General features: G+C 42.4%; 1 protein-coding gene across 2 annotated transcripts; it reads left to right on the top strand.

The window, feature by feature from the left end:
- The first annotated feature begins 5,449 nt into the window (after positions 1–5,449).
- On the top strand, positions 5,450–9,543 carry LOC147629952 (Tetratricopeptide repeat (TPR)-like superfamily protein). Of its 2 annotated transcripts, none has more exons than XM_086811489.1 (4): positions 5,450–5,647; positions 8,091–8,227; positions 8,345–8,594; positions 9,042–9,543. In XM_086811489.1, exons 1-4 carry the CDS (start codon positions 5,506–5,508, stop codon positions 9,266–9,268), a joined length of 756 nt encoding a protein of 251 aa, XP_086667615.1. In that variant the 5' UTR covers positions 5,450–5,505; the 3' UTR covers positions 9,269–9,543. The 2 variants fall into 2 exon arrangements, with proteins under 2 accessions (XP_086667615.1, XP_086667616.1); XM_086811490.1 differs by having other exon boundaries at positions 5,453–5,647; positions 8,348–8,594.
- The last annotated feature ends 18,374 nt before the right edge of the window (positions 9,544–27,917 follow it).

The raw sequence follows: 27,917 nt of genomic DNA, 5'->3' as shown, positions 1-27,917 counted from the left end.
AAACTTTGGCGAACCTACAATAATATTTTGGTCATGTATAAACTTCAGCCATTGTATATTTACATGACCAATGTGCTTGTGCCATATGTCAATATCTGCAATGACACATGTTCCATGTGTAAACATGGCTACCTTTACCTTAGGCATGTTCACATTCAAAGTAAACATCTTGCCATTTCTATTAGCCTTTGCAACCAAGTGATACTAATTTTTAAAGTCTTCCACAAAACATCCTTGAGGATTAAACCTCACTTGTAGACCTTGCTCAACCATTTGTTCAACAGAAACTAAGTTCTTTGTAGTATTTGTAACATGAAGTACATTTGCCAAAGTACTTCATTTTGCCATCTTGCATAGACAATGGCACTTTACCAACATGTAAAAATCATTTACCCATCAGGAAATTAGTCATTCTGAACTTCTAAGCATGGAAGTTGTCCTTGTCTAGCTTCTCACTAACAATCTGATTGAGTCTGTCAGACATGTTTGTCTGCAACAACCAAGAACCTTTATGTAACCTTCAACACAACAGTATCTTCTGTGGACTACTGTAGCGGTACTTCAGTACAAGCTGTATGTCACCAGATGTGACTAGAGCACATGTACATACACCCAAGATAAGCAATACATGTGTAAACATTGTCTGTACTCTCAAAATGCACTACTGCACTACAATAACTAGATTTCGACCATAGAGAGTTCTCCACCAAAACTTCTCGAAACTGCTACTACGCACCTTATATATAGGTACCTCCACATTTGCAAAGACAACTCCTCAATTGGAGATGTGTAGCTTCTGAAGCTACCCAGGGGGTGTTAGACCTAAACAAGAAGGGGAAGAGATGATGATGATCTTACCCGTGTACCACTTCCTTCCTTGCTTTGTTCTTGCCTCTTGCTTGCCTTCTTAGCTCTCACACAAACTGGAGCTCTAATACCATAAAGAGAATGTGGGGGAGAGGGAGAGCTTGAGTTCCTTTTACAAGTAAACACACACACATAAGAGAGAGAAAGACACAAGAGAGAGATGGATGGTTGACTTTTCTTCTTTCTTCTTCTCTTCTCTAAAACCATATATCTAAAAAGATAAGAGTACATACTATAAGGGAAAGTACTCTCCTACAATAACATATAATATTCGGTCTATAGTGTGAACCCAACTATATGAGCTGGTGCTATAACTATGCCATAACTGTAGTACTCCAAAGTGGCCACCATCACACAGCCTATCACCCACTGGTGGCATATCAGCCATAATCTCACCAACCATTCTAGTGGCGTAAGTGAGAAGCTATCGCCTAGGTGGGCCATCAATGTCCGCAGCACTAGTTGAGCTTGATATCTCAACACCACCTAGCCTCAACTTTCCCATCCATGAAGACTTACTTCACTCGACCATGTTATCCATAAAGACCCTCATCTGAGTAGTGAAGTCCACCTACTGCTAGCTTTATCACATGACTAACAACTTATACAAACCCCAGAGAATCCTTGGACTACTATATTATATAGTCTACACTTACCTTAAGTAAGCCCTTGCCATTGGAGATGCCACCATTCATACCATCCATATGAATTACCCACAAGACATCTCCATCGATGAGGCACAAGAGGCCTATGCCTTTTTCCAAATCCAGATGTCTACGAATGAATAGAAGGAAACTAGGACAGGCACCAACCTTCTAGATCCACAAGCTGATGAGGCACACTTTTATGATAGTTTAAGCGATAAAGACACTCTAAGAGCCAAACCCAACCTCGGCCATGAGCAATCTCTTGAAGCCACCCCACCCACCACTCCACCTGGCCCAACTCTACACTCCACCCATAATCCCCTTGTCCAATCTATCCACACCATCCTCCATGGGAGCACCTACTTTGTCCCACCACAGTTCTTATCCCCGAAGCCTAGAGTTTCTCCTCCAATTCAACTACCTCATCATCAACCATATCCATGAGCCCCCTATCGGTGAATCATTCCATGAGGGGCTGGATCTCAATGAGACACCAGTGCCAACTCCTCAGGAAGAATCTAGTGAAGATGATGGAAAGGACCCAAGGGTGTCATCCTTTCCTATCTATGAACATCAACACACACCCCCCCCCAAGCCGCCATTGATATATGATCTCACATTTCAAGGCAACTTGAATAACTAACTTGATACACGCTTCAACATGGTCAAAATCCATCTGGAAAATCAACACATGGATCACCTAGTGGAGGATTGGCCACACCTGCAGCACACTAGAGGAGGATAGCACTTTGTTGATCCTTGGGATTTACCCAAACGCCACAGATCACGTATGAGTCCAACCCAAGTGGTGCATGCCCTACCACTTTATTTAGTAATCACCAACTCTAGATAGATTCCTTATTTGCTCGGTAAATTCACCTCCAAAGAGCTTAAATGCATGAAACCCTTGCTTTAACTTCATTTCCACACACCTAACCTTTCCATGGTGTCTAACATATTAGCCATGAAGGAGACCCACTCTCTAAGTATCCCACTATGAGATTGAGACATAATATCATGTCGCCGCGTAAGAACATCCAAACTCCCATGTACCCATGCAAATCATTCTATGGTGGTCCTCACTAGTTTTACCACTTAAGGGGCGCGGGTTGATTCTACCAATCACCTCAACTTAAAGGGCCCAAGACATGCCCACAATAAAAGGAGACATGAAGAACTTCTGCATTATCTAGACCTTTAATGTAGACTTAACAAGCCACCTCGACAAGTTGTCTACTACCCCAGGGCTACCCAAAGCTTATCACCAATATGCCTTGCATACATCTCCACATCGATTCCAAACTAGACCACTTAACCTCACATGAGGCCAGCTTCATGGTGTATCCTAGACTATCCCACACATTTTCACCCTGGAAGTAGCTTCACCATCGACTTTGTTTTGACACTAAGCAGCAATGGGGACAATCATACATCTATGTATCAGTTCCAAACTAGACCACTTAAACTCACATGATGCCAACTTCATTTTGAGTCCTAGACTATCCACACATTTTCACCCTGGAAGAAACTTCATCCCCACCAACTTAGTTTTGACACTAAGCAGTAGTGGGGACAGTCATTCCCTTGCAATATAATACTTGTGAGCTCCCCTTGTTCCATACTCTTATTTTCTTGTATGATATTGGATTCTTCCCTGCTAGATGGAAGAATCCAATGGGGACAATTGTTCCCTTGCAATATAACACTTATGAGCTCCACTTTTTCTATACTATTATTTGCTTGTATGATATTGGATTCTTCCATGCTAGATGGAAGAATCCAATGGGGAAAATAATTCCCTTGTAATGTAATACTTGTAAGCTCTCCTTCTTCTATACTCTTGTTTGCTTGTATGCTATTGGATTCTTCCATACTAGATGGATGCTTGTTTGAATAGGTTTGATTGTATGTTTCCCTCTTGCATTAGCTTTGTTTATGAGAGAGAATCAGCGTGAAACGAACCTCTATTTGTTTGCCTCCATTTGGGCAAAGAGAGATCTTCCTTCACCCCCCTAGCAAAAGGAGTAATCTAGTGTGACAATGTAGTAAGAGAACATGGCAAACAAGCTAGCATACCCAACATCGGGAAGTTACAATTGTGACTCTAAGGCAAGGTCCAATGACACATGATTTGGCAAAGTCTAAGGTAAGCTCTTGACATGAATAAGAAGGAACTCAAAAAGCACTTGTTAACAACATTAGGGGTATAGAGAGTCCTATCCCTATTATTCTGAGCCCTAGTCCTACACCTCAATTTGTACCTAGCCTTGGAAGAGGAAGAGGAAGAGTTATGTTGCCACCAATAAAACCAATACATAGATCAAACTTAGGTGGATGCACTTTCAAAGCTATTTGAGACTTTTGGCAAGAAATCCAGAACTAGCAATTTAATGAAGTGAAGAAAGGGTCAATGAATATGCATGACTATATCCTCAAGATATGGGGGGTTTATTGATGAGTTTAGACGTATTGATGCAAGTATAGAATATGACAATCTCATCTTGTGGTTGCCTAGGTTTATGCAAGGAATAATAAGCCATTTGAAACTTCCATCTTAGTTCAAAACTAGGATCTCATATCACTTCTAGTGAGTGAAGAGATGATGCATGGAGAAGATGTGATTACTGGTTAGTCAGAATGAGCATGTAGGTAGAGATATAAGGAGAGGAAGAGTAGCTAATTGGTGAGGAAGAGGCGAACAAAATCAAAGTCAAAGCAATCAATGTGGTTAATAGTGTGGCTAGCACAATGCTAAATGTAGAGGGAGATTATATGGAAGAGAAAAGTACTAAAGTCTAGGTCAAGAAATAGGTTCTTGCAATGACAAAAAGGACAAGATAACACATAAGGGTGTTGTGCTTGGCAAGGTATCATAAGCATTTAGAGATAGCCTATGAAGCTAGTATCACAAAAGTTGGGGTTAGTCAAATGGTAGAAAAAGGAATCTACAAGTTAAATTCAACATGAGTGGATGCTAGGTAAATGATATAAATAATGGAAATTAGATGGTTGCAAAAGGCAAGAAGGTTGGAAGAATGCTCATACATGATGTGAATGTGGATGAGTTCAAGATGTTATGTAAGCTCAAGATAGTGGGGGAGAGTTTGGATGTAGAAATTGTCATAGGAACTTCTAGAGGTTAAGTTCTTTTTCTCATTCTTGGATATGCCAAAGTTCATCCTAGTTAGCTAGACATTTTTGGTGGATGTGTCTAAACCTAGCCAAAGAAAGGCTATGGGGTGGAGCCTTTTTCTTTGCGAGGAGGAATCAGCCCTTGTGGAGTGAGGGGGAGGGGTGGGTCAGAGTCTCGGGATAGAAAGGTCATCGTCTTATCCACTCGGCTATTGTCCCAATCCCAAGGGGTCTAGCCTTTGCAAGACCCTTTTCCTCTTGCCTCCACCACAAAAACTTCTTGCTCTTTCAAATAAGAAACATCCTTGTATAATCTTTCATTGCTGCAAAGGCAATTACTCGCTCCCACCATATTTGCTAGGTGAGAACGTGGTGCCACACCATGAGAAAGTGAGAGGGCTCACCAAGGAGGCTGGTGGAGAAAACACCAAAACAAGAAAATGGGAGATGTGCTTCTTCAAGGTAGATTCTCAACCTTTGAGTCAACCTTCTCAACCTTTTAATTGCCGCCTTGACACACCAACAAGGGGGGGCAATTCAATTCTTTTGCACTTGAAATTGTAGGAAATTGCGTATTTACATCTGGCTTATGTATAAGCCACACACACCACCAATCGGCTCAAGGGTCAAGGGGTACACATAAATCTGCAGCTAGCGAGGCTCGAACCCAGTACCTCTGGGAAATCACTCGGCCTCTTTAACCACTTGGGTGAAAGTTAGAGAACTTAATGTTGAACTATCAAAGGTTTTAAAAATTAAGAATCAAATATTAAAGGTGAAAACACAAACTAGTTAATATATATATTGGTTTAGTTTTGGGTCCCTATCCAAACGAGCTCGGTTTACTAAGTGTATTCCAATGGCTATGATGGCGACGTTGCTGGACGCCTGCCCTCTAAGCGCCTGCAGGTCCTCTTCTTTTCTCGGCAACAATTCAGGCTTGGCTTTATACAGGGTGCCCAAGAATTCCAAAGCTTCCTCTACTCCTGTCAATTGCTCAGGTTCATCCTTGATCGTTTTGCTTGTTGTGTGTGTGTGTGTGTGTGTGTGTGTGTGTGTGTAAATGGTAAACGTCATCAAAGTTGGAAGCTTACCATGAATGCTTCAAAAACTTAGTGTGATGGTTGCGTTCAACTCTGTTAGGAATTGGGGTCACATTTTCAAATGATCTGATGGTAGAGGGCATGGGGCATGGATGGGTACAAGCCAATATACATGCACTTGGAGGTTGGTTTGAAGCTCTCTGCAGAGGGCACTTAACGGCTTGTGGATAGAGGCGCCAAGTAAGATGGTATGGCTGCTGTTGAAGCCATGGGAGCAGTTAAGAAGCAGACAAACTTGCTTGGCTTCACAAAGAACCCAATGGTCCATGCTCACACTAAGCATATTGGCTTAGTGTGGATATCTTGGCAGGGTCTGTTTGGAACAGTGGCTTGGCCTAGGGCTTCAAAGGTGCCCCGGTTTTGGTTTGCTTTAATTGTAAGTTCCAAGAGACGCAAGTTTGAGCAGCCTAGAACCTGGAGCTCAGGTACAGATCACTGTGATTTACAGTAGGAAAACATCCAAGCCTCATTCGCAGATTTGCACATTTTCTCCTCAAGAGCTCCTTTGTGCATGATGCAGTTCTCTTCCCCTTTGGCACCTGTAGCATTTCCCCTCTGGGTTGTCTTTATCTTGCCATCTTCGATATGCTTGTGGACATGACTATGTGCTATGGCTTACATAGGAAGAGTATAAGGGCCCAATTCTTGAGTTCTTGAACCCTCCTAATAGAGAGGAAAGATGGCCAATGAGAGTGAGAGTGAGGATGCACTTGGGTTGATGTAGGAAGCACTATCTAGGAAAAGGATGTGGTACCTTGAGGCCAAGAAAAGAAACGTCAAACCATAGTCCTAGTGTTCATCTACAATGCCACTAGGAGATGCAACATTTACAATATTGCCAGATTGGAGGTCATGAGGCTATGTTAACAACAAATGTCATTAATCGAGCATCTGGTTTTGGATTGAAAATTTTTGAATGACGGCTTTTCCATCCATTCGCCTTCTTTATGTGCTGCTCAAGCTTTGGCAAGTTTACTCCCTTTTTGCTTCAGCTGTGCTGGAGTGAGCTCATCCACAATCCACATCTTGGTACCCTTGAGTTTCCTTGATTGCTTAAGGATATCTATCTTGTTGGCTTTGGTATCAAAGGCATAGTCACAGGAAACGGTCGTTTCAGTCCCTAGAAACACGTTTCTCCGTTTCAGGACCCCATCCGTTTCTCGTTTCCCAAGTGATATTGTCAGAGGAAACGGCCATTTCCACCCCTAAAAACTTGTTTCCCAGTTTCCATTCCTCCAACGTTTCCGTTCCCGTTTCTCGTTTCTGGTGACTATGATCAAAGGTGACCAATGCATGGTTGCCAATTACTTCTTCCTTTACTATTGCTAATCCTTTTCTGTGGATTGCTGGAGGTGCAAGACACAAACTCTCCCACCTATCAATCCCATAATTCTATATTTCTTTTTGTAATCCTTCGGCTTGGATTTTGAGGGCCATTGACTCCCTTTGCTTGTTTTCCTTGATTTCATTTGCAACCATGGCTTGTATGTTACCAACTCTCTCTTGTTGGTCTCCATCACCTTTCCTTGCACATTCTTCTTCCACCTCTCCCTTTACCTTTCCTTGACATCTGGTTCTCTCGAGATTTTGTGTCCTCTAGTAACTCCCGGGGTGGGTTGTGCCAGAGGGCCGTAGGCTTGGCTGTGATGTCTCTGCTCTCTTTGGTCCAGGTGAGCATGGGTAGTGTTTGTCTTGGTTGCCTGGTGGGGGCCATAAAAGTCTGTAAGGAGGTCTGAAAGGTGTCCGGCTGATCCTTCCTCCCTAAGTGCTGCCGCATGAGAGTCTTTCGATGATGGCAAAGCTCCATCACGTACAAGCCCAAACATCTCCGATCTCCTTACTGCATCATCCGTGAGAGGGGGCCATAACCATCTCAGAAGAGGCAATGAAATCTCCAGCATGTCTCATAATAGACTGGACATATGCGTGCAGCGTATGTAGTGCTCCTCCGTCTCAATATCTGTAGTCCTGCATAACCTGCATATCCGTGCCTCTTGTGGAATGTCCCCAGCTCTCCTAGACTCAATCAGAAGGCAGTGGGAGGACACTGGCAACTGGCTAATTGCGATCTTCATCGCATGCAACATGCATCTGGTGCCTTGATGAAGCCGTTTTCTGAAACCCTCAGAAAGTGCTCTAGAACTGGAGCTTCATGGGAAGCTCTGATGGGGAGATCCATGTCAAACTCATGTCAAGCCATGTCAAGTCCAGGTGGATGATGCGGTAGATCTCTTACCGGGAGAGATTCAAGAATGGGGAGTCTAGACCATACGAGAGAGAGAGAGAGAGAGAGAGAGAGAGAGAGAGAGAGAGATCAGGCTGTTTGCTTGGAAAAATGCAGCTCGAGCTCAAAAAATCCTTGAAGTTTTTCAAGGAGAAGAGGTCTCAAAGATGACTAGGCAGGTAGCGTGTGGACTGTGTGCTGCAGCTACCATGTTGAACATGTGGTCTTCAATTCCCCTAGCTTCAGCTGCAGTGGTAAGCATGAAGAACTTTCAATGTGGATAACACAATGCTACAAAGCACACTAATACCATTGTATGCTTGCGTGTGAGGCTTTATCTAGTGAAAGTTGAATTTACTATATTTCTTTAGCAGAAACTCCCACCCCTCTCAACCGATCCAGACCGCTGTGAGAAAGCATTTGTGGGAAACACGATAGGTCAAGCAAATGGAGTTGCGGACAGACTTCTCGACCTGCGTTTCTGTGACTACACCAATGATAAGACAAATCTGAAGGGCAAGACATTGTCTGCAGCCTTGATGCCCAACGCAAAGTTTGATGGCGCGGACATGACGGAGGTCACCATGTCTAAGGCATATGCAGTGGGGGCAAGCTTTAAAGGTGACTCCATGGATATTTCTCTATCCCATGCTATTTCTTAGAGTTTCATATATAATAGTGTTTTACACATGGATCTAAGGCTGGATACACAATCTTCTCCACCCATGCGACAGCAGGTGGGGAGTTGGACTGGCAAGATTGTCGTCTACCCCTATGGCTGGTGGCATGGATGGGCTCCAGCTGATGGGCAGGGGCTGGTTGTGTCTCCACCTCAAAAACAAATGTTTGTGCCCATGTAGTGCACATCAGTGTAAGGCTGGATACACAACCTTCCTTGCCCATGCAATGGTGGGCGGGGAGTCCCTCCATCCCCAAGAGTGGAATGTGGGCAGGGGTTGGTTGTCTTATTCACCTGAAAACGAAGAGTTTGTGTTCATGTAGTACAAATGCCCTTGCTTCTTGCCATGGTGTAAATTTCAATATTTTTTGGTCGGTTGTACACTCCAGGGACCGACTTCACCAATGCCATCCTTGACCGAGTTGTATTTGATGGCTCAAACTTGCAAGGAGCTAATTTTCAGAACGCAGTACTCTCGGGTTCAACATTTGTGAATGCAAATTTAGAGGATTCTAACTTTGAGGATGCTCTCATTGGTTATGTGGACCTTCAAAAGCTATGTAAGAACACCACACTTGCAGAAACTGCTAGAACGACGCTAGGGTGCAAGCGTTGAGAACAATGATAAGAGCAGAAAATCGTTATTTGAGTCATGTGTTGTAATCTATAATGTAAATGTACCATGTCTTAAAATGAGCAGAGGATAATTACTTATGTCTGCACCTGAAAAGAGGGTCTTTCTTGGACTGTCCATTATAGGCCCTCTGTTACTGTTACATTAAAGGGCCCTTTCAATTTGGAAAGTTGGCCACAGATAGTCTTTTGACTAGGTATTATTGATATCCTCCCATGTGCAAAATTTTGCTCACTTGTAAAAGTTGAATTGATCCAGCCAATGCATTTTGTTGTCAGCTTTCTTTTTGAGGGACTCATTTGTATAATGTAACCTCAAATTAGTCAGATGCCTCTCCTGCCTCTTACATTTTTTTTTATCAAATTGGTCCTAATAGCCAAAAGAGTCTGAAGCATAAAACAGGTTCATACATGACCTAGATGGCTCCACCTATATTTCTCCCATTAGTTGATAGAGATTGGCAAGGCTTACTCGATTAATCTAAGGTTGAGACTTTCAGAGGAGTGTTTAAGACGCCTTCTAGACCTTTGGGTAACATTTGAAAACAAACTCATCCAAATCAACAGGGCTTAAAAGGAATGCTTGCATGCTCATAATCCAACTCTCAATCACTATGCTACATGTACCTTATTGATCAGACCATATGATACATTTGTCATCCTTAGAGATTGCTATGTACGGTTTGCTGTAGCCAACTTAATGCTAACAAGTTACATAAAGGGTTGTTCTTGTTAATAAGGCCCCATCCCAATGCTTCCTTGAGATTCACATTAGTAACCTTAGGATGTGAACTTACTATCCTCTCTCCCTTAAGCTGCATAATTGATCTTTCAAAAACCAGGGTTACATCAGCAACATTAGGGTGTATGCTTAGTATGCTCTCTCCCTTAACCTAAATATTTGAAGATAGGTCTCCTAAAGAGCTGTTATCTCAAAATAAATTTCATGTATGTTTTCCAAATGCCTCAGTAGTAAAGAATGGCTACTCTCGCCAATGAGGTGATAGCTCAAGTGGTGAAGGTGTTTGCCTAGAACCAGGAGGTCCTGGGTTCAAAACACCCCTTGGTGAGTCCTTGGCGGCATCGCTAAGGAAAAATCGGTAACTACGGGAGGATCTTGGGCCAAAGGCCAGTTGGAAAAAATAAAAGAATGGCTATGCTCATAGCTCTAGGTCTGTTTTCAACCTTGCCTCATATGAGGGGATAAAACTAGCAATAGTCCACTTGGGAGGTAATCTCCTTTAAAGGGCTTAAACTAGTGCTATATCTTTACTCCAATATCATGCACTTAATGGTTACTTAGAGGAGGATTTACCTTCTAAGCTTGCTTATTTTTAGATTATATCAATCAGTTTAAATACCCTTATCTAGATTTTATCAAAGCTTGCTTATTTTTAGATTAACCCTTATAACAATCAAGTAGTGTGTTCATTGTTAATGAATACGTATGAAAAAGTGGATCCACTTTGATTAATTTGATAGTATTTATATGTGTTTGAGTGATTAGTGGCTCCTATGAGCATGGAAAGTCCCACTTTGATTAATTAAGGTCTAGACAAGTTCTAAGACAAAATACACAATGTCTTAAGCCAAATGTGTGGTGTCCAGCTAAAGGAAAATTTCAAAAAACAAAGTCCTACTAATCATCCGATAAAGCTATGACAAGTCTAGTTTTTGGGAGTAGAAGGGCAAGGCAACTAAAAGCCAAGTCTAGTTTTCGGGAGTAGAAGGGCAAGGCAACTAAGCTTTCTTATTTTTTTCCTAGCTTTACTTTTTAACTTGAGCTACAAAATTCAATAATTTCTATGGTAGAGGGACAATAAAAAATAGATAGCTAAAGCTTTTTTAGTTTTCTTATTGCTTGAATTTGTAACTTTAGCTACAAAAGTCATGGTCCATCCAAGAAGTAAGTTGGGGAAAAGGATTGGTTTAGAAATAACCAAGTTTCTAAACTAGTTTTAAATTCTTTAACTGTAGAAACATAGGCCTAGAAAGTTGGACAAAAAATTATCAGTGTTAAGGTTTTGCATGACAAGTCAAAAATTTACTTCACAATTCCCAAATCAAATGCTTTGCAAAGCTTTCATAGTCTACACAAAATCTCACTTTGCCATTTTTCTTAGCACATATTTCACATCCAAAGAGAACCCTACTTATCCATCTTTTTTGCATAGTCATATCTAGGTTATTTTACTATAGTGGGTCAGATTTCTCCGAGATCTTTATAAAGCCATGCAAACACATGAATATTCCTTTAGCAAAACCACTAATCCTTGAACTGAAGGCTATATCTCTTTTCTCAATATTTATAAATTTGGGATTCTCTTTCATTCATAGATTGGCCTCCATCAAATTATCATTAGTATTTGTATTTGTATATTGGGATGTAGGGGTCTCTAGCTGGTGTTTTCAATTATGAATCTTAATGTTTATAAATTAGGGATTCTCTTTCATTCCTAGATTGGCCTCCATCATTATCATTAGTATTTGTATTGGTGGTGTGGGGGTCTCTAGTTGGTGTTTTCCATTATAAATCTTAGTGGGGACAACCAATTTTAAAAGCAAACTTTCTCTTTTGAAGGCCTTTCCATCCTACGAGCCTTTACAACTTCAACTTCAAAAATCTTCGTGATATTGAAATCTTGATGATCTTTTCTCTTATGAAATGCAAATGCAAGTTTAACAGGGGAATCATTGACTTACATTTGATTAAAAAAATTTACTCGTAGAGGAATAACTAACTTACATTGCTTCATAAATTCTTCTTATTTCAAGATCCGCAATCCCTTCAACAAAGTTCAAGCCTTCCAACATTAGTGGTTTGATGTGCTTCTTGATAGCAAAGTTACTAGCTCTCACAACCTTTGATCTACTATCTTCACAATAGAAGTGGAAGAAGCTAGCTATGTAATCCTTAACCTTTTCTTGGTTTTATTTGAAAGGATATTCATTTAGAACCCCCATTGTTTAAGATAATAGCTTAGCTTATCCTGTATAGAAACAAGTGTCCTTTGGTACTTTGCGGGAGACTCGCAAATGCAACTTCCCTTGTGGTGGGTGTGCTGGCTCGTTGTTCACATCCCCTCCTTATTGTCACATTGATGAGATTGTTGGGTATTTTGGAGTTTTGTTGATGTGAACAACTCTTATTATGGTCTAGTTCAAAAGATAAGGCCTTGGTGCCTATAAAAGCATTATACATGATGGGAGTATTATCACAATACAATCATTCTTGTGTGGTGTAGTCTTGCTCTCTTGGTTTGAGGGCTCCTCCTGTGTGGTGTCTGCTGTTGCCTTGCATCCATCATTTTTTTTCTCGCCTTCTAATCCCAAGACATTCCTAGCCACTCATGTCATTTTTCTAGGCCTCTCCAGCATCTCTTTGTGCTCTTCTTCCCCTTCTCCTCCTACGTGCCAGCTGTATGTTTTCTTCCTTTACCTCAAGCATTGTTGGCCCTCTCCACGTCATCACCACCTCTTCAAAGAACACATTGTAAAGGACATCAGGCTTCGCCTTGACTCCTCCGTCATGCTCCTCTCGCTTCTAAAAACATCACATGCTCTCAGCAAGGTAATAATTGATCATATCATTATACTTTTGAGATAAAGTATCATGGAGGACTTCTTCTCTTCCCTTGGGCCCTCTCCACTAGTCACCATCATGCCAAAAATGGTTTCAACCCCATTAGTACTGTAAGCCCCATCACGAAGTATCTACTCATCCCACATTTTATTGGAGCCTTGGAAATGTCGACACAAGAAAGATCATCATCGACATTTTGACATCAGGAGTTATTAGACTTCCACTGTTGATTCGCCTTTTCTAGTTTTTATTGGGTGTCATGGTGGGTTCTTTGCCCGGGAAGTCCCCCAAAACCTAAATATTGTAGTCAAGGAGGTTATTTTTTTGGCGAGCATTTGGCAGTGAGATTTTTTCATTTTGGCGAGCTATTGGTGCCAAGGTTTTGGTGAAGTGGACCCGAGGTGATGAGGTGGTAAGAGCATGTCCATGTCAGCATGGGATTATACATGTGCATATGTACAACATCACCATGATGGGCCATCATGTATGCCCATGATATGCCATGCATGTTGTATGTGTGGGATGGGTTGAATGGCCATGGGATGGGTGAGATGGATGGACTATATGTGTGCGAGATGGGTTGTTTGTGAGAGCTATATGGGTTGTATGTGCATGTGAGGACCTATATAGGCACCAAATAGGGTATATGTGTGTAGGATGTGATGTATGGACGTGGGATGGGTTCTTTGTCATCTAGATGGTAGATGGGTTCTTTGGGTTGTATGTGCGTGGGATGGGTTGTTTGTGATTCTAGATGGGATGTATGGCCATGAGATGGGTTGTATGTATACGAGAGAGCTTGTATAGGCACCAGTTAGGCTGTATATGTGTCGGATGGGATTTATGGACATGGGATGTGTTGTTTGTGATCTAGATGGTAGATGGGCTATATGTGCACGAGATGGGTTGTATGTGGGATAGGTTGTATGTATATAGGAGGGCCTATATGGGCACCAAATAGGCTATACGTGTGCATGATGGGATGCATGGATGTGGGATGGGTAGTTTGTAATCTAGATGGGATGTATGTTCGTGGGATGAGATGAATGGCCATGACATGGGTTGTTTGTGAGTTAAAAGGGCTAAATGTGTGTGGGAGGGGTTATATGGGCAGGAGATGTCGATGGGTTGTATGTGCATGGGATAGGCTGTATGTGTGCGAGATGGATTGTATAGGCACTGTATAGGTTTCATAAGACCAGTATGAGTTGTATGTGTGCATGACAGGTTGCATGTGAGTGTGATGCTACATGTGTGCATGGAATGGGCTATATATGTGTGAGATGGCCAGAGGACATGTTTGGACTGGTTGTATGTGTGCGGGAGGGGTTGTATGGGCACTGGATAGGTTGCATATGAGCGGTATAAGTTGTATGTGTGCAAGATGGGTTGCATGTGAGCTTGATGGACTATATGTGTGCATGGGATGGGCTGTATATGTGTGAGACGAGATGTATGCCAATGAGATGGGATATTTTTGAGCTGGATGGGCTGGTTTGTGATCTAGATGGTAGATGATGGGATGGGTTGTTTATGATTCTAGATGGGCTGTATGTGCACGAGATAGGTTGTTTGTGAGATGGATGGGTTGTATATACATGAGATGGCCTCTATGGGCACCAAATAGGCCGTGTGTGTACATGATGGGATGTGGGATGGGTTGTTTGTAATCTAGACGGGTTGTATGTGTGCTTGATGGGCTGAATGGCCATGACATGGGTTGTTTGTGAGCTAAAAGGGCTGAAGGTGTGTGGGAGGGGCTATATGGGCACGAGATGGGTTATATGTGTGTGGGATAGGTTGTATGTGTACGGAGATGAATTGTATATGCCCTATATAGGTTGTGTGTAACCAATATGAGTTGTATGTATGCAGGACGGGTTGCATGTGAGTGTGATGCTACATGTGTGCATGGAATGGGCTATATATGTGTGAGGTGGCCATAGGACATGTTTGGATTGGTTGTATGTATGTGTGCAGAAGGGGCTGTATGGGCGATAGGTTGCATATGAGAGGTATAAGTTTTATGTGTGCAAGATGGGCTACATGTAAGCATGATGGGCTACATGTAAGCATGATGGACTACATGTGTGCATGGGATGGGCTGTATATGTGAGAGACGAGCTGTATGCCAATGGGATGGGCTGTTTTTGAGCTGGATGGGCTAGTTTGTGATCTAGATGGTAGATGACGGGATGGGTTGTTTATGATTCTAGATGGGTTGTATGTGCACGAGATGGGTTGTTTGTGAGATCGATGGGTTGTATGTATATGAGAGGGCATGTATGGGCACCAAGTAGGCTATGTGTGCATGATGGGAGGTATGGATGTGGGATGGGTTGTTTGTAATCTAGATGGATTGTATGTGCGTGGGATGGGATGACATGGGTTGTTTTTGAGCTAAAAGGGCTAAATGTGTGTGGGAGGGGCTATATGGGTGTGATGGGTTGTATGTGTGTGGGATAAGTTTTATGTGTGCAAGATGGATTTTATAGGCATTGTATAGGTTGCATGTGGCCAGTATGAGTTGTACGTGTGCACGATGGATTTTATAAGCACTGTATAGGTTGCATGTGGCCAGTATAAGTTGTACGTGTGCACGATAGGCTGCATGTGAGTGTGATGTTACATGTGTGCATGGGCTGGGCTATATATGTGTGCGATGGCCATAAGACATGTTCTCTCTCTCTCTCTCTCTCTCTCTCTCTCTCTCTCTCTCTCTCCAAAGACATTTCTGTCGGTCTCCCAAAGCTGATGCATCCACATCGACCACTGTTGCTTCTTTGAGCTCGCCATGGCCACATTCTACTTCACCTTCATCTCCATGTTTTCAAAGTAGGGTCCAAGCACTGACACTGTTGATTAGGACTTCAATTTCATTGTAATTTTTACATCATTTAAGCATTCCAGTATATCAATAATTCTCAAAATTAAGTGCTACATGCAATAATGACCTAAATTCAATCAATAAGAGAAACTCTTCATGGCATCATCACTAGTAGCTGTGGAGGGACAATTTGGCATCATCACTAGCGCTTGGATCGCCTTGGAGCCACAGGTGAACAATTTCATGATTATATGCAACAATTTATGTTAATCTCATTTTGGATTAACAAGTATGCTCCTCCAATTTGAGGACATTAATAAGTGTCAAAAGGCACTATAAAAGTTGTACATTATGAGATATTGGCTACCCAAGGTCTTAGTTAAGTAAGTTTTGGGTGCCCAAGTGTGAATAAGGGCCAATTATATATAAGGCATTTTCTCATAATTAATGAAAAGAGACAATCTCCCTTTGTGCTATATTGAGAGCTCTTCTTTGTGTCTTTAGAGAGAGCACTCTAGCATTTGCCTCTTCTATGCTTGTATGATTTATGCTTGTATGGGAGTGTGAGAGAGAGTGATTGCCTTATGCGACGGTGTGAGCGACTCTACGACGGTGATAGCGTGGAGGTGGAGCTTGGAGGTTTGGAGCTTGACTAGTGAGCTTGGAGGCCTCAAAGGGACTCAAGTTTGAAGCATTGGTAAGTGTCCCGTGTGACAGTTGTGATCTATTGCTCTTCCCCTTAGGTGAATGCATTGAGTTCCCTCTTGGAGGTGTGGTAGCCCATAACATTTTTGGCGTCGCTGTTGGCGAAACACCTTTGTTTCTTTCTTCCTCTTGGATTTTTCACTCCCATTGTATAGGATTCATGATTGCCTTTGCATTATGGTAGTGCATTGTATAGGAAATGAATGGATAAGATTTGTGTGGAAGTAAAAAAATCATGAGAAATTGGTTGTGTATGTGTGTGGTGGAGTGGTCTTAGAATAGAGCTTCATTGTTTTTTCTAGTTAATTTTGATATTTGTATCACTGGAATCATCAACATGAACGAGTAGGTTGGTGTTCTGTTTTTCTTCTTTTAAAATATTCATAAAAATCGAAAAAATAAGGAGCCATTGACTGTGCCGTGAACTTATATTCCACTCCCTAGACGAGGCACAATCATTTTGGGAACTGTTGGATAAGTATTTTGCACCCAGCACCCATGCGAGAAATTCCCACATGAAACTGTAAGAAAATGTTCACGTCGTGAACCGTTTTTTGCAACTTCACACCGTGAACCACTCTCTCGATATTAGTGCCGCGGATTAACGCCGCAATTCATGGGATTACCTTGCCAAAAATAGGTAGCCTTATCTTGACACCTCTGACGCCAGGAGGTTTGACAAAATTAAGAATTGTGAACGTGCAAAAATCATTCATGACGTGAACTATTTCAGAACTCTTCAACGGCGTGAACCAAATCGTTCACGACGTGAACCATTTTAGAAACTTTCACGGCGTGAACCATGTTTTATTCATGACGTGAACCCATTATTTTTCACGATGTGAAACCTTATCTCTTCATGGCGTGAACTTTTTCTTGCAACCTCACGCCTTTATCAAATCCAACTCACGAGCTTGGTATAGTCAGGTTATTGACACCTATAACAAGGTAACGTGGAATTCTGATCCCAAGAGCAAAAATTTTTAAATACGTGAAAGTACAGAAAATCGTTCACGACGTGAAGTGTTTTCTGACACTTCACGCTGTAAACGCAATCTCACGCTCAAGAACAAGTCGACAGAATTTGATCAAAACTTAATTGGGACAGCAAAATAGCTTATCAAATCATACATACATGCACTTAAGGTCTGGAAAGCTCATCGGAGATGACCTTACACCTGACAATACAAGATCTTCCTACCAAAAAAGTGTGGGTTTAGGCCACTCAATAAGCACTCACTTCAGTGTCTTAAAGGAATCTGACCACCGTTGAAACTAGTAGTGAAGAGTCCATGGAAGAAGGGCTGAGGTACTCTAGGTTTGGGGAAGAGGAGAAACCACTCTCCTCAACCAGATCCAGTGGTATCATTGATATCGTCCGGGGATTTTTTGGTCTCCAAACCAGTCATGAAGAAGCGCAATCTGTGGGCATGGGTTTGTTAACCAGTGCTGCTGGACTTGGTCCAAGGCAAGAGAGGTACCCATCCAAGGCTGTCAAACACCAGCACCCCTCGAATGAGACGGGACATGGAAAGTGCGGCCATGATGGGTCAAGTATTCTTCCCAACCTCGGAGGAAGTAGAGTTAGATCTAAAAAGGATCGAGGTAGAATGATAGCTATGAGAATTGAGCTTAAGGAAACAAGAGCTCGATACTCGAAGAGCAAGAGCTGAATAAAAGGAGATGGGAGGTTTAAACTTACTCCAATCACGAGGTAAGGAGTCAAAATTAGTCATGGGAAGAAGTGAGGGAGACATACCAAACTTAGAACCCATAAATGAAGAGCCCATAGCTGAGGAAGGATTTGTAACCCTAGAAGAAGGGGATAATCTAGCAAGAGCGGCGGGTGAAGTGGAGGACCGTTTGTACACAAAAAGGACATCGAGCAGATGATTAATCATTCTACGTTCCTTACAGGACATGGAACTTTTAATTTTACAAAGGCATACAGAGGTAACTAATGATGAGTCACTCCAAGGTGCAGTGGCATCATTCAGATACCTAGAAGAGCCAACATAGGAAGAGGACGAGGTCTAGGTAGGGGGGGAGCAATTCCTCACTGTGATATGCAGCGGAAGTCTTTGTATTGGAAGATCCTGTCACACAAATGCTCACACCGTCTTCTGAGTTTCATGAGTTTAGCAATCCACTTTAATACTTCAAACTTTAAAGAGATATGAGAACTGTACACCAGATTGGGTCCCGAATTACCCACTGAAGGGTCCCTTATCGTGATAAAACGAGATAGTATTTGCTTTATTTCTTTAGAGAGAATGACTGTGGACTCTAGATAAGCCAAACGCAAGATCTCGGAGGATCGGAAGCTTGGCTGAACTACTGTACACGACTATAGAAACACCTCGATGAACTGATCTCGAGCCTATGCACTCTTCCCAAGGGCATGAGGAAGGGCTGCACACCTGAGGCTGAGAAAAGGAGATGGTGGATTGTTCTAAGCTATGTTAGAATGCTATGTTACGAGGGTTGGTGTATGACTGGATGATGTACTGAAGGCTGGATACTGATGTAAACTGATGATTCAGGGCTGAGAACTGCTATAGATTGAAACATAGATTGAATGCTGATGCTGGATAGAAAACGCAAGCTAAATGTTGATGCTGGATAGAAAACGCAGGGCTGTAGATGCTGAAAGTAGGCGACTGTTCACATGCAAAAAACGCAGGTATCTTATGCTGATTTGGGGCTGATCTGATACGCTTATGGCTGTAGGGCTGATGAAGATGCATGCGTTCGAGAACCAAGGTTGGCTAAAGCAAACTCAAGCACTCCAAGGGCTGGATGAGACTAGTCTAGTGCTGAAGGCAAGGGAACTCCTAGGGCTGAGGAGGAAAGCTCTTAGCACACTGAAGACTGAATGAGAAACTAAGCCCTATGCAAGCCTATTTATACTAACTAGAGGCTGGTCAAGTTGGCTGGTCATTTATTTAATAAAGTTTATATTTATAAATGACAATAAATGCTAAATAAATACCAAAAATATGGAAAAAATACCAGATAAATCCTAGTAAATTCCCTAAGGCTTCTGGGATGTTCTAAATGATGCACAGGCATATGAATGCATATTATGCAGGATGCAGAGTGCTTTCTGATGCAAACCCTAAGGCTTCTACTGACTCTACATGCATGAATGATTCTCTCCAAGTGGGTTAAGGGACTTGAGTGACTGACTGACCTGCTAAGGCTGAGGAATGACCTACGTAGCTTGTGCCTGACTTATCCTGGACTGAGGATGTACAATGGGGTCATGGCGTACGACAAATATCATCCTACTGGGTTCTAATACTGTACAACTGTTGCATTGCTGATGATGAGCCATCTTGTCACCATGCACTGAGTGCAGAGTGCATGTGACATTTCCTCCTGCTTAGCTTGGTGGCAGGTTCATGGCTTCCAAGTAGTCCACCCCAACAACTGGGGGTACTCCTGGAAGAACTCCTCGTCGAGCCATATGGCTTTGTGGGTGCCTCAATCTCGGAATTTTGTATAGAACTGACGTATCCGTTGACCGGAACCATGCTTCCATCGATGAAGAAGGATCTGCTCAGGCTCAATAACTTCTGCTTCGTCTACCACGTTTGGCTGCTGTTCATCTTTGAAATATCAAACACTTTTGGACCAACATATGGTTTTAGCCAAGAAACATGGAAAACATCATGCATTGTCCAAGTGGTAGGCAATTTTAACTTCATGGAGACATCACTTAACTTTTTTGACTATTGGAAAAGGGCCAAAACTATGGAATGAAAGCTTGGGACAATGTTTGCCCGCTTGTTTTAATCTTTGTTTCATGATGCACTGAGAGACCCAATCCCCTTCCTTGAAGTGGATATCTCGTCTAAACTTACATGCCTGTCTGTGAACTGAATGATGGCCAGGCTCAAAATTGAGGGCCAAACTGGATTGAGTACCAAACTCTGCGGAATCGACATACTGATCTTCTAAGTCTTTTCCAGAGATGTTGAGAATGGTAGACTCCTGACTGGTCGGGATGCTGGTTTTTCTACTAAGAACATGTGCTACTGGGTTATGCTGATGAGACCAGGGATGTACTTAATCATTCCTCTAACTTGTTGGAAGAGCTGACCCTGTCTAGTGTGCTGAGCACTCCACTAGGCACTTGGCATCATCGGGAGCCACTTAAGTGCTTGGTGGTCCGTGGTGACTGTGAAAATGTGTCCATAAGGAACATGTTTCAAATGTTGGAGAACTGACTACTGTTCTAGCTTGCCCTTGAAAGTCTTGGAAAGACAAGAGGGAAACTTGGTAGGAGGTTCTGCTAACTGTGGGGGATATTGGGTAGGAGATCATCCTTAAAAATGTCTGAATGAGAAAGGAGATCTACTAACTAAGGGACTGAAGATGATGAGACAGCGGTTATTGATGGGATAGAAGCTGTCTGAGCATAAATTAATGCTGTTTCTGCTCCCTTGCACATAGCTCATCGGGCCTGGAGATGAGAAATCATAGGAATGCCAAGAATGCTCCTATCCCCCCGAATCATGATAGGCTCAGGAAAACCTTTAGAGATAATAAAGGTGTCCTACCCCCAATTGGGAATAGGTTCATAATGATGAAACCACTGGATTCCTAAGATCATGTCACATCCCAAAAGAGGAGAGACAATGAATTCTTGCTGGAAGGAGGCCTTTTGAACTTGAAAAGAAAACTGCTGTGCCTTCTGAGAGATGTGGGTTACCCCCTGAACTAGAGCTAGGACTGTTGTCTGTCTTAGTGTCTTTAGAAGACGAATTACCCTTCCCGTGTTGGGGTTTGGTACTGGACTGAGATGACTACTTGGGCTTGCCTCCGTTCATCTTCATTTCTTCATTCTGAGCGAGAGTCAGAGCCCGGTCATATGTACTTGGTTCAAAGTTACGAACTGTGAACCGAATGTTAGAGTCCAATCCACGAATGAAATGCTCCATCTTAGCTTGCTCAGATAACCCTAACTGATGTGCTAAAGTAATAACCTTACCCGAAAACTGAAGCACTGGGAATCCCTTCTGTCTGAGTCCATAGAACTCGTCTTTCAGATCGGTCATGTATTGGGGCGGGAGAAATTTGGTCTTCACGTCATGGACAAAGATGTCTCAGTCAAAGGTTGTGACACCTGTGGCGGCCTGGTCTGTATGAATACTAGACCAATGCTGCCACCAAGTGACTGCCTCAACAGTGAGATGGGGAGCCGCTAAGTGGACTTTGTCTTGTGGGTCTGTGATCCTAGCTAATGGAAAATGAGCATTAAACTGATGAATAAATTGATTAACTGATGAATGATCACACTTCCCATCATACTTACTGAAGTTTGGTTGACTGCGAATGATGGTGGTTGATGCTGCTCTGTGGATTGCTGTGGCTGGTGACACTTATGATTGGGGGGATACTGAGGAGAGCTGCTGATACCTCAAGTGTATGGCCTCCTTTTCCCGTTAGTGCTCGAGTAACATACGTTCTCGATCAAGATCACGTTGGTGTTCCCGAGCGGCAAGTTTTCGTCGATCCTGTGTTGGGCTTCCTCATAGTCCCGTCTTTCTGCTTTTTTTCTTTTCCTTCGGGCCTCATCCTCTCTCCTTTGTTGTTCCATCTGATAGAAGAGGGAGATGTAGTCGGGTGGTGCTGCTGGGGGAGGTGTAGAAGGACGTGCTGCCTACTGCCTCCAAGAGTTGGAGATGCTCCATGAGCAGCTGGTTCTGAGCTCTAAGAAGAGCTATGGTGTCTGCTGTAGGCGGAAGAACATGGTCTCCTTCTTCGTGGGAGACGTCTTCCAGCTGATGAGTACTCTCTTCTGTAGACATGATGCTGAAGTCGGTGGTCGTGTCGGAACGCAATCTAACCATCCAAGGATGCCCCCACGCTAGGATACGGTGTGTGTGGACAATCTGAATCTGATACAAATGTGATATGCAGCGGAAGTCTTTGTATTGGAAGATCCTGTCACACATGCTCACACCGTCTTCTGTATCCTGAGTTTCGTGAGTTTGGCAATCCACTTTAATACTTCAAACTTTAAAGAGATATGAGAACTGTACACCAGATTGGGTCCCGAATTACCCACTGAAGGGTCCCCTATGGCGATAAAACGAGATAGTATTTCTTTTATTTCTTTAGAGAGAATGACTGTGGACTGTAGATAAGCCAAACGCAAGATCTCGGAGGATCGGAAGCTTGGCTGAACTGTACACGGCTGTAGAAACACCTTGATAAACTCATCTTGAGCCTATGCACTCTTCCCAAGGGCATGAGGAAGGGCTGCACACCTGAGGCTGAGAAAAGGAGATGGTGGACTGTTCTAAGCTATGTTAGAATGCTATAAATGCTTATGAATGCTTTGTTACCTTCACCAGAGGGTTGGTGTATGACTGGATGATGTACTGAAGGCTGGATACTGATGTAAACTGATGATTCAGGGCTGAGAACTGCTGTAGACTGAAACACAGCTGATGCTGGATAGAAAACGCAAGCTAAATGCTGATGCTGGATAGAAAACGCAGGGCTGTAGACTGAATTCTGGCCTGAATAGATGCTGAAAGCAGGCGACTGTTCACATGCAGAAAACGCAGGTATCTTATGCTGATTTGGGGCTGATCTGATACGCTTATGGTTGTAGGGCTGATGAAGATGCATGCGTTGGAGAACCAAGGTTGGCTAAAGCAAACTCAAACACTCCAAGGGCTGGATGAGACTAGTCTAGTGCTGAAGGCAAGGGAACTCCTAGGGCTGAGGAGGAAAGCTCTTAGCACACTGAAGACAGAATGAGAAATTAAGCCCTATGCAAGCCGATTTATACTAACTAGAGGCTGGTCAAGTTGGCTGGTCATTTATTTAATAAAGTTTATATTTATAAATGACAATAGATGCTAATACCAAAAAATATGGAAAAAATACCAGATAAATTCTAGTAAATTTCCTAAGGCTTCTGGGATGTTCTAAATGATGCACAGGCATATGAATGCATATTATGCAAGATGCATAGTGCTTTCTGATGCAAACCCTAAGGCTTCTACTGACTCTACATGCATGAATGATTCTCTCCAAGTGGGTTAAGGGACTTGAGTGACTGACTGACCTGCTAAGGCTGAGGAATGACCTACGTAACTCGTGCCTGACTTATCCCTGGACTGAGGATGTACAATGGGGTCACGGCGTACGACAAATATCATCCTACTCGGTTCTAATACTATACAACTGTTGCATTGCTGATGATGAGCCATCTTGTCACCATGCACTGAGTGCAGAGTGCATGTGACACTCACAGACTAAGGGTGGATCCAACCATTGATCTTAATGCAGCCACAAGGACGGATCTGTTGAATATGGTTGCAAAAATGGGCCGAGGAATGGTCAAGGAACTTGGCACTGCTCTAGAATCCCAACCCTTCCAGATGAAGCCACACATCATTTCCAAGTTCGTCCAAAAATTCTCTGGGGACGGGGATCTTATTCAACATGTAGAGATTTTTGAATCCACATGCGAAACCTGCGGGCCTGTCGTCGTCGGTGATGTGACAATGATTTATGCCTTCTCACTGACCCTAGAAGGGAAAGCGCATCAGTGGTTCCAAACCCTCAAACTCGAGGATAAGGTTAACTTCATACGGCTCAAGAATGTATTTGTGCCCAGCTTTGCCAGAAGTGGTGATAGATGGAGCCCTGTGGCACAGCTGCACAATATCAAACAAAAGGAAGTGGAATCTATGAGAGACTATGTCTTGACTTAAGCACTTAAATTCAAGAAGGTGCAAACTACGGGAGAGGTTAACTGACGTCAGTTATTGCCTTGCTTCCGGAGAGGAGTTAGAGACCACAAGATGCATGATTATCTGGTACTAGCTCGACCGCCACTCTAGATGCATGTTGCAAACTGGCAATTGAATATGAAGATAATATGTTGGAATTATCGCAACAACCGGAAGATGTCAGAATATCTTCAGCAACAATGGCTTCACGTGTTTCGAGTCACCTACAGATTGGAACTCGGAGTAAGCAAGTCAGAAACATGACTGTGAATGAGCTCAGTAACGCAATACTAGAGAAATTGAAGGTAAAGGAGGGAAGAGAAACATCTGGGCATGGGCATAACCATCTTTACTCCCATAGGGAATTGGTGTGGTGCTCTATGTACAGATTGAATCACACTACCTCCGAATGTCCACAATTAAGAGCAAGGCCACTACTCTATTGTGCACACTATGTAAAATTAGGGAATCATGACACTTCAATGTGCAGATATCCAAGGTTCCAAACAGTTGCACATATGCGGGTACCAAAGCTCCATTGGCTTTACCAGCACCACCTGGACAAATCACTACAGCTGTAGGACAACCCAACTCTTCCTATTTGCCTAGGGGGATGTTCCGAGTACAGGACACTTCACCTCTACCACCACAACCACCATAGACTAAAATCAACCAAGTATTAATTGAAGATATTGATATGGTACGTGAAGTAGAACTTAGCGGAGAGTATTATGAGGAAGCTACAGAGGTCACACCTGAATCCTATGTACAGATTTTATCCTCAAGAGTCTAATCCATTTGATGAAAGACTTTAACACAATTGTACTTATGAGAAAGGAACTCTTTCTAAACAACAGCTTCAGTTTCACAATCTTACTCACATATCCTAGAGTAGTATCACATATTGATTTCTCTATTAAAGAGAGGAATAATCACATCTAATAAATTAGACATGGGTGTAAAAATACTCTCCTCATGAAAAATTATAATGTTGCTACCTTAGTTCACTGCCTACTAGAACCCCTTTTATTAAAGAGTATAGACCACCACACTTGCCATACCCACACCTCTCTAGTATTACCACCTCAACCCGTCCCTATAAGAACAACAATACACAGTGAATTTACTTGTAGAATAAAAACCCTAGGAATAGGAGAGAGCTATGAGTCTTATGAGAAACAAGACCCATACGAGTTGTACAATTTCTATGGGTATATCCAAAACATGTTCTAATCATAAACTATGCCTCCTTGTTTGAAGCAACAAGAGTGAGAGACCTCAACAATATGGTAGGTCACCATCATTGGATGTAATGCTTTTGATACAAGGTCCCTAACCTATTATTATGAGGTGTCATCACAAGGACCCTATCCCCATGATTCTCCAAGAACTATGAATCCCGTGCCTATCCCCAATGGTATTCCTTATGGTGGCGCATGCTATAAGTGTAGATTTGATCATACATATAAGAATTATCCCAATATACTGACAATCAGCCTAATGGTAGAAGCATCACCCACTTTGACTTGTCTTAACTTGATGAATGTACAAGGAGGACTAATTCATATGGTCCTCCTTAATGCCATCACAAGATGAGGGCAATAACCAAGGTAACATACACCCAAGGCTGCTAATAATCATAAAGCTCAAGCTTAAACCTTGAAGCAGGTAGGTAAAGAGCCTGAGGTGCAAGCCCCAAATGCCATAATAGCCCCTAAAAAGGCTAATAGAAATAGAGGTCTAAAAGAATAATACGTTGAAGAGTATGCAAAAGTGAAGAGCACGTAGAAGCATAACGCATGATCCAGTTGTCAACGCTTACAACAATGATGTGACCATTAAAAGTGGTTCATATGAGAGCTCCAAAGCTGCCTCTCTAAGGCTGCCTCCCTTGCAGAAACAATAAGTGATCTCCCACTTAAGCCTCCTCTTTATGAGGAGAAGTCCATTGACTCAAAGAGTAACCTAACCCCAGATTAGAGAAGGAGCGAATGAAACAAGCCCGAAATCTTGTAAGGAAGGTGAAAGCTAATCCTTGAGCAAGTGGTCGAGTATAAACCATTGACCCTATCGAGTATAAACCATTGACCCTATTAGAGCATATCTTAGACCCAATCATAGAACTTGGGATCCTCCCAAAGGCCTTGGCTGAACTTGTAACCATCCTCAAAAGTCCTGCGAGACGACCAAAGAAAAGAGCTTGAAAATTCCCATAAACAAGTTGGGACAACACTATTTCAAAAGCAATGAAATGAATGTTGTGCTATCTATCATTTATAACTTTGCAATGTTGGATGATGGTGCTAGTATTAACATAATCACCATGGATTGCTAGGAGGATCCCACCACTCATAGGCATAAACCTCATGGTCAAGCTTGCCGACAAGAACACAACTAAACCATTGGGCATCCTCCTTTAGGATGAAAAAATCAATACCTTTGGGCTATGCTTCCACCACTCATTCATGGTTCTGGATTTTCATAGAATAGGGTCGTATACTATGATCCTCATAAGCCCTTATATGCAAGATGCAAGTCTGGTTCTTCATGATCAGGAAACTAATCATATTAATATATGTGCAAGGGTCATCCGATGGATATAAGATGCAAGGCTATGGATTTTCGTAGAAGAGGGTCATATACTATGATCCTCAAAAGCCCTTATATACAAGATGCAAGGCTAGGTCTTTAGGATTAGGAAACCAATTATATTAACATATGTGCAAGAGTAACCAATCCTTTTGTGAAGATAGACTTAAAAACAAGGACTTCGTAAGGTTGGTTCTTCATGATTGGGAAACAAATCATACTAATATATGTGCAAGGGTAACCAGTCCTTTTGTTTTAAAGATAGACTTCAAAACAAAAAAGACTTACCCCATGGGTCAAGGCATTTCTTACGAGATACAACCTATGGAGTGTGAAAACCATGATCATGTCATTTAGCTTGACTAGTGACCTTGCCACTTTCCAATGCTTCATGTGCATACCTTAAAGGATCTCTTTTAAAATATCCTAAAGATATTGTGTAGTGGGGCATCTTGATCACCTTAGACTTATCTTTGAGAGATGCAAACTTTATCACATCTCATTGAACCCACTCAAATGCCAATTCACCTCCCATCAACTACAAGCAAGTGCAGAGATTCATGGGGCATGTAGGGTATTATAGCCATGTATGCCACTCTTGTTGAAATACATAAGCTCACACCATCATGCAAAGGCTTTGGAAAATGCACACGTGACATGTGCCTATTTGGTGGAAAGCAAAGGAGGAATCTCAGATTGTTGTCATCTCAGGAGGAGACAATTTTGCAAAGCTAAGCTAATCGGTGCAATTTAGCTAACTAGATCGGTGGCAAGATTATGGAGATGAAGTTGTAATTTTGCGACTCGTCTATCGACCATCGGTGCTACTTGGATCATTATAAAAGCATGTCTTGTATGCAGGTCTGCTGATAGTGAACAAGTGTGAACAATAGCATTAGAATAGGGTTTTGGGGATTAGCCCTTTCACGTTAGAGTCAGAATTTATCATTTGTTTTATCTCATCTAATTCAGTAATATAACAAGTACTGATTTAGTTTCAACTTGTTCATTCAATCAGATTACTGGTTATTGTGTCGCATTTCCTTGTCCCCACCATTTTAACATGGTATCAGAGCCTCGTTTACTGCCATTGCATAGAGTCCACATAGGTGCCACCTAACCTCTGAGATCAAGCACACCAACATCTACATCAACTTCAGTCATATGTTAC

Source organism: Cibotium barometz, chromosome 17 (genome assembly GCF_041138505.1).
Source record: "Cibotium barometz isolate CiBa-2024 chromosome 17, ASM4113850v1, whole genome shotgun sequence".
NCBI classification, from domain to species: Eukaryota; Viridiplantae; Streptophyta; class Polypodiopsida; order Cyatheales; family Cibotiaceae; genus Cibotium; species Cibotium barometz.
This window is presented reverse-complemented; position numbering and strand designations above follow the sequence as displayed.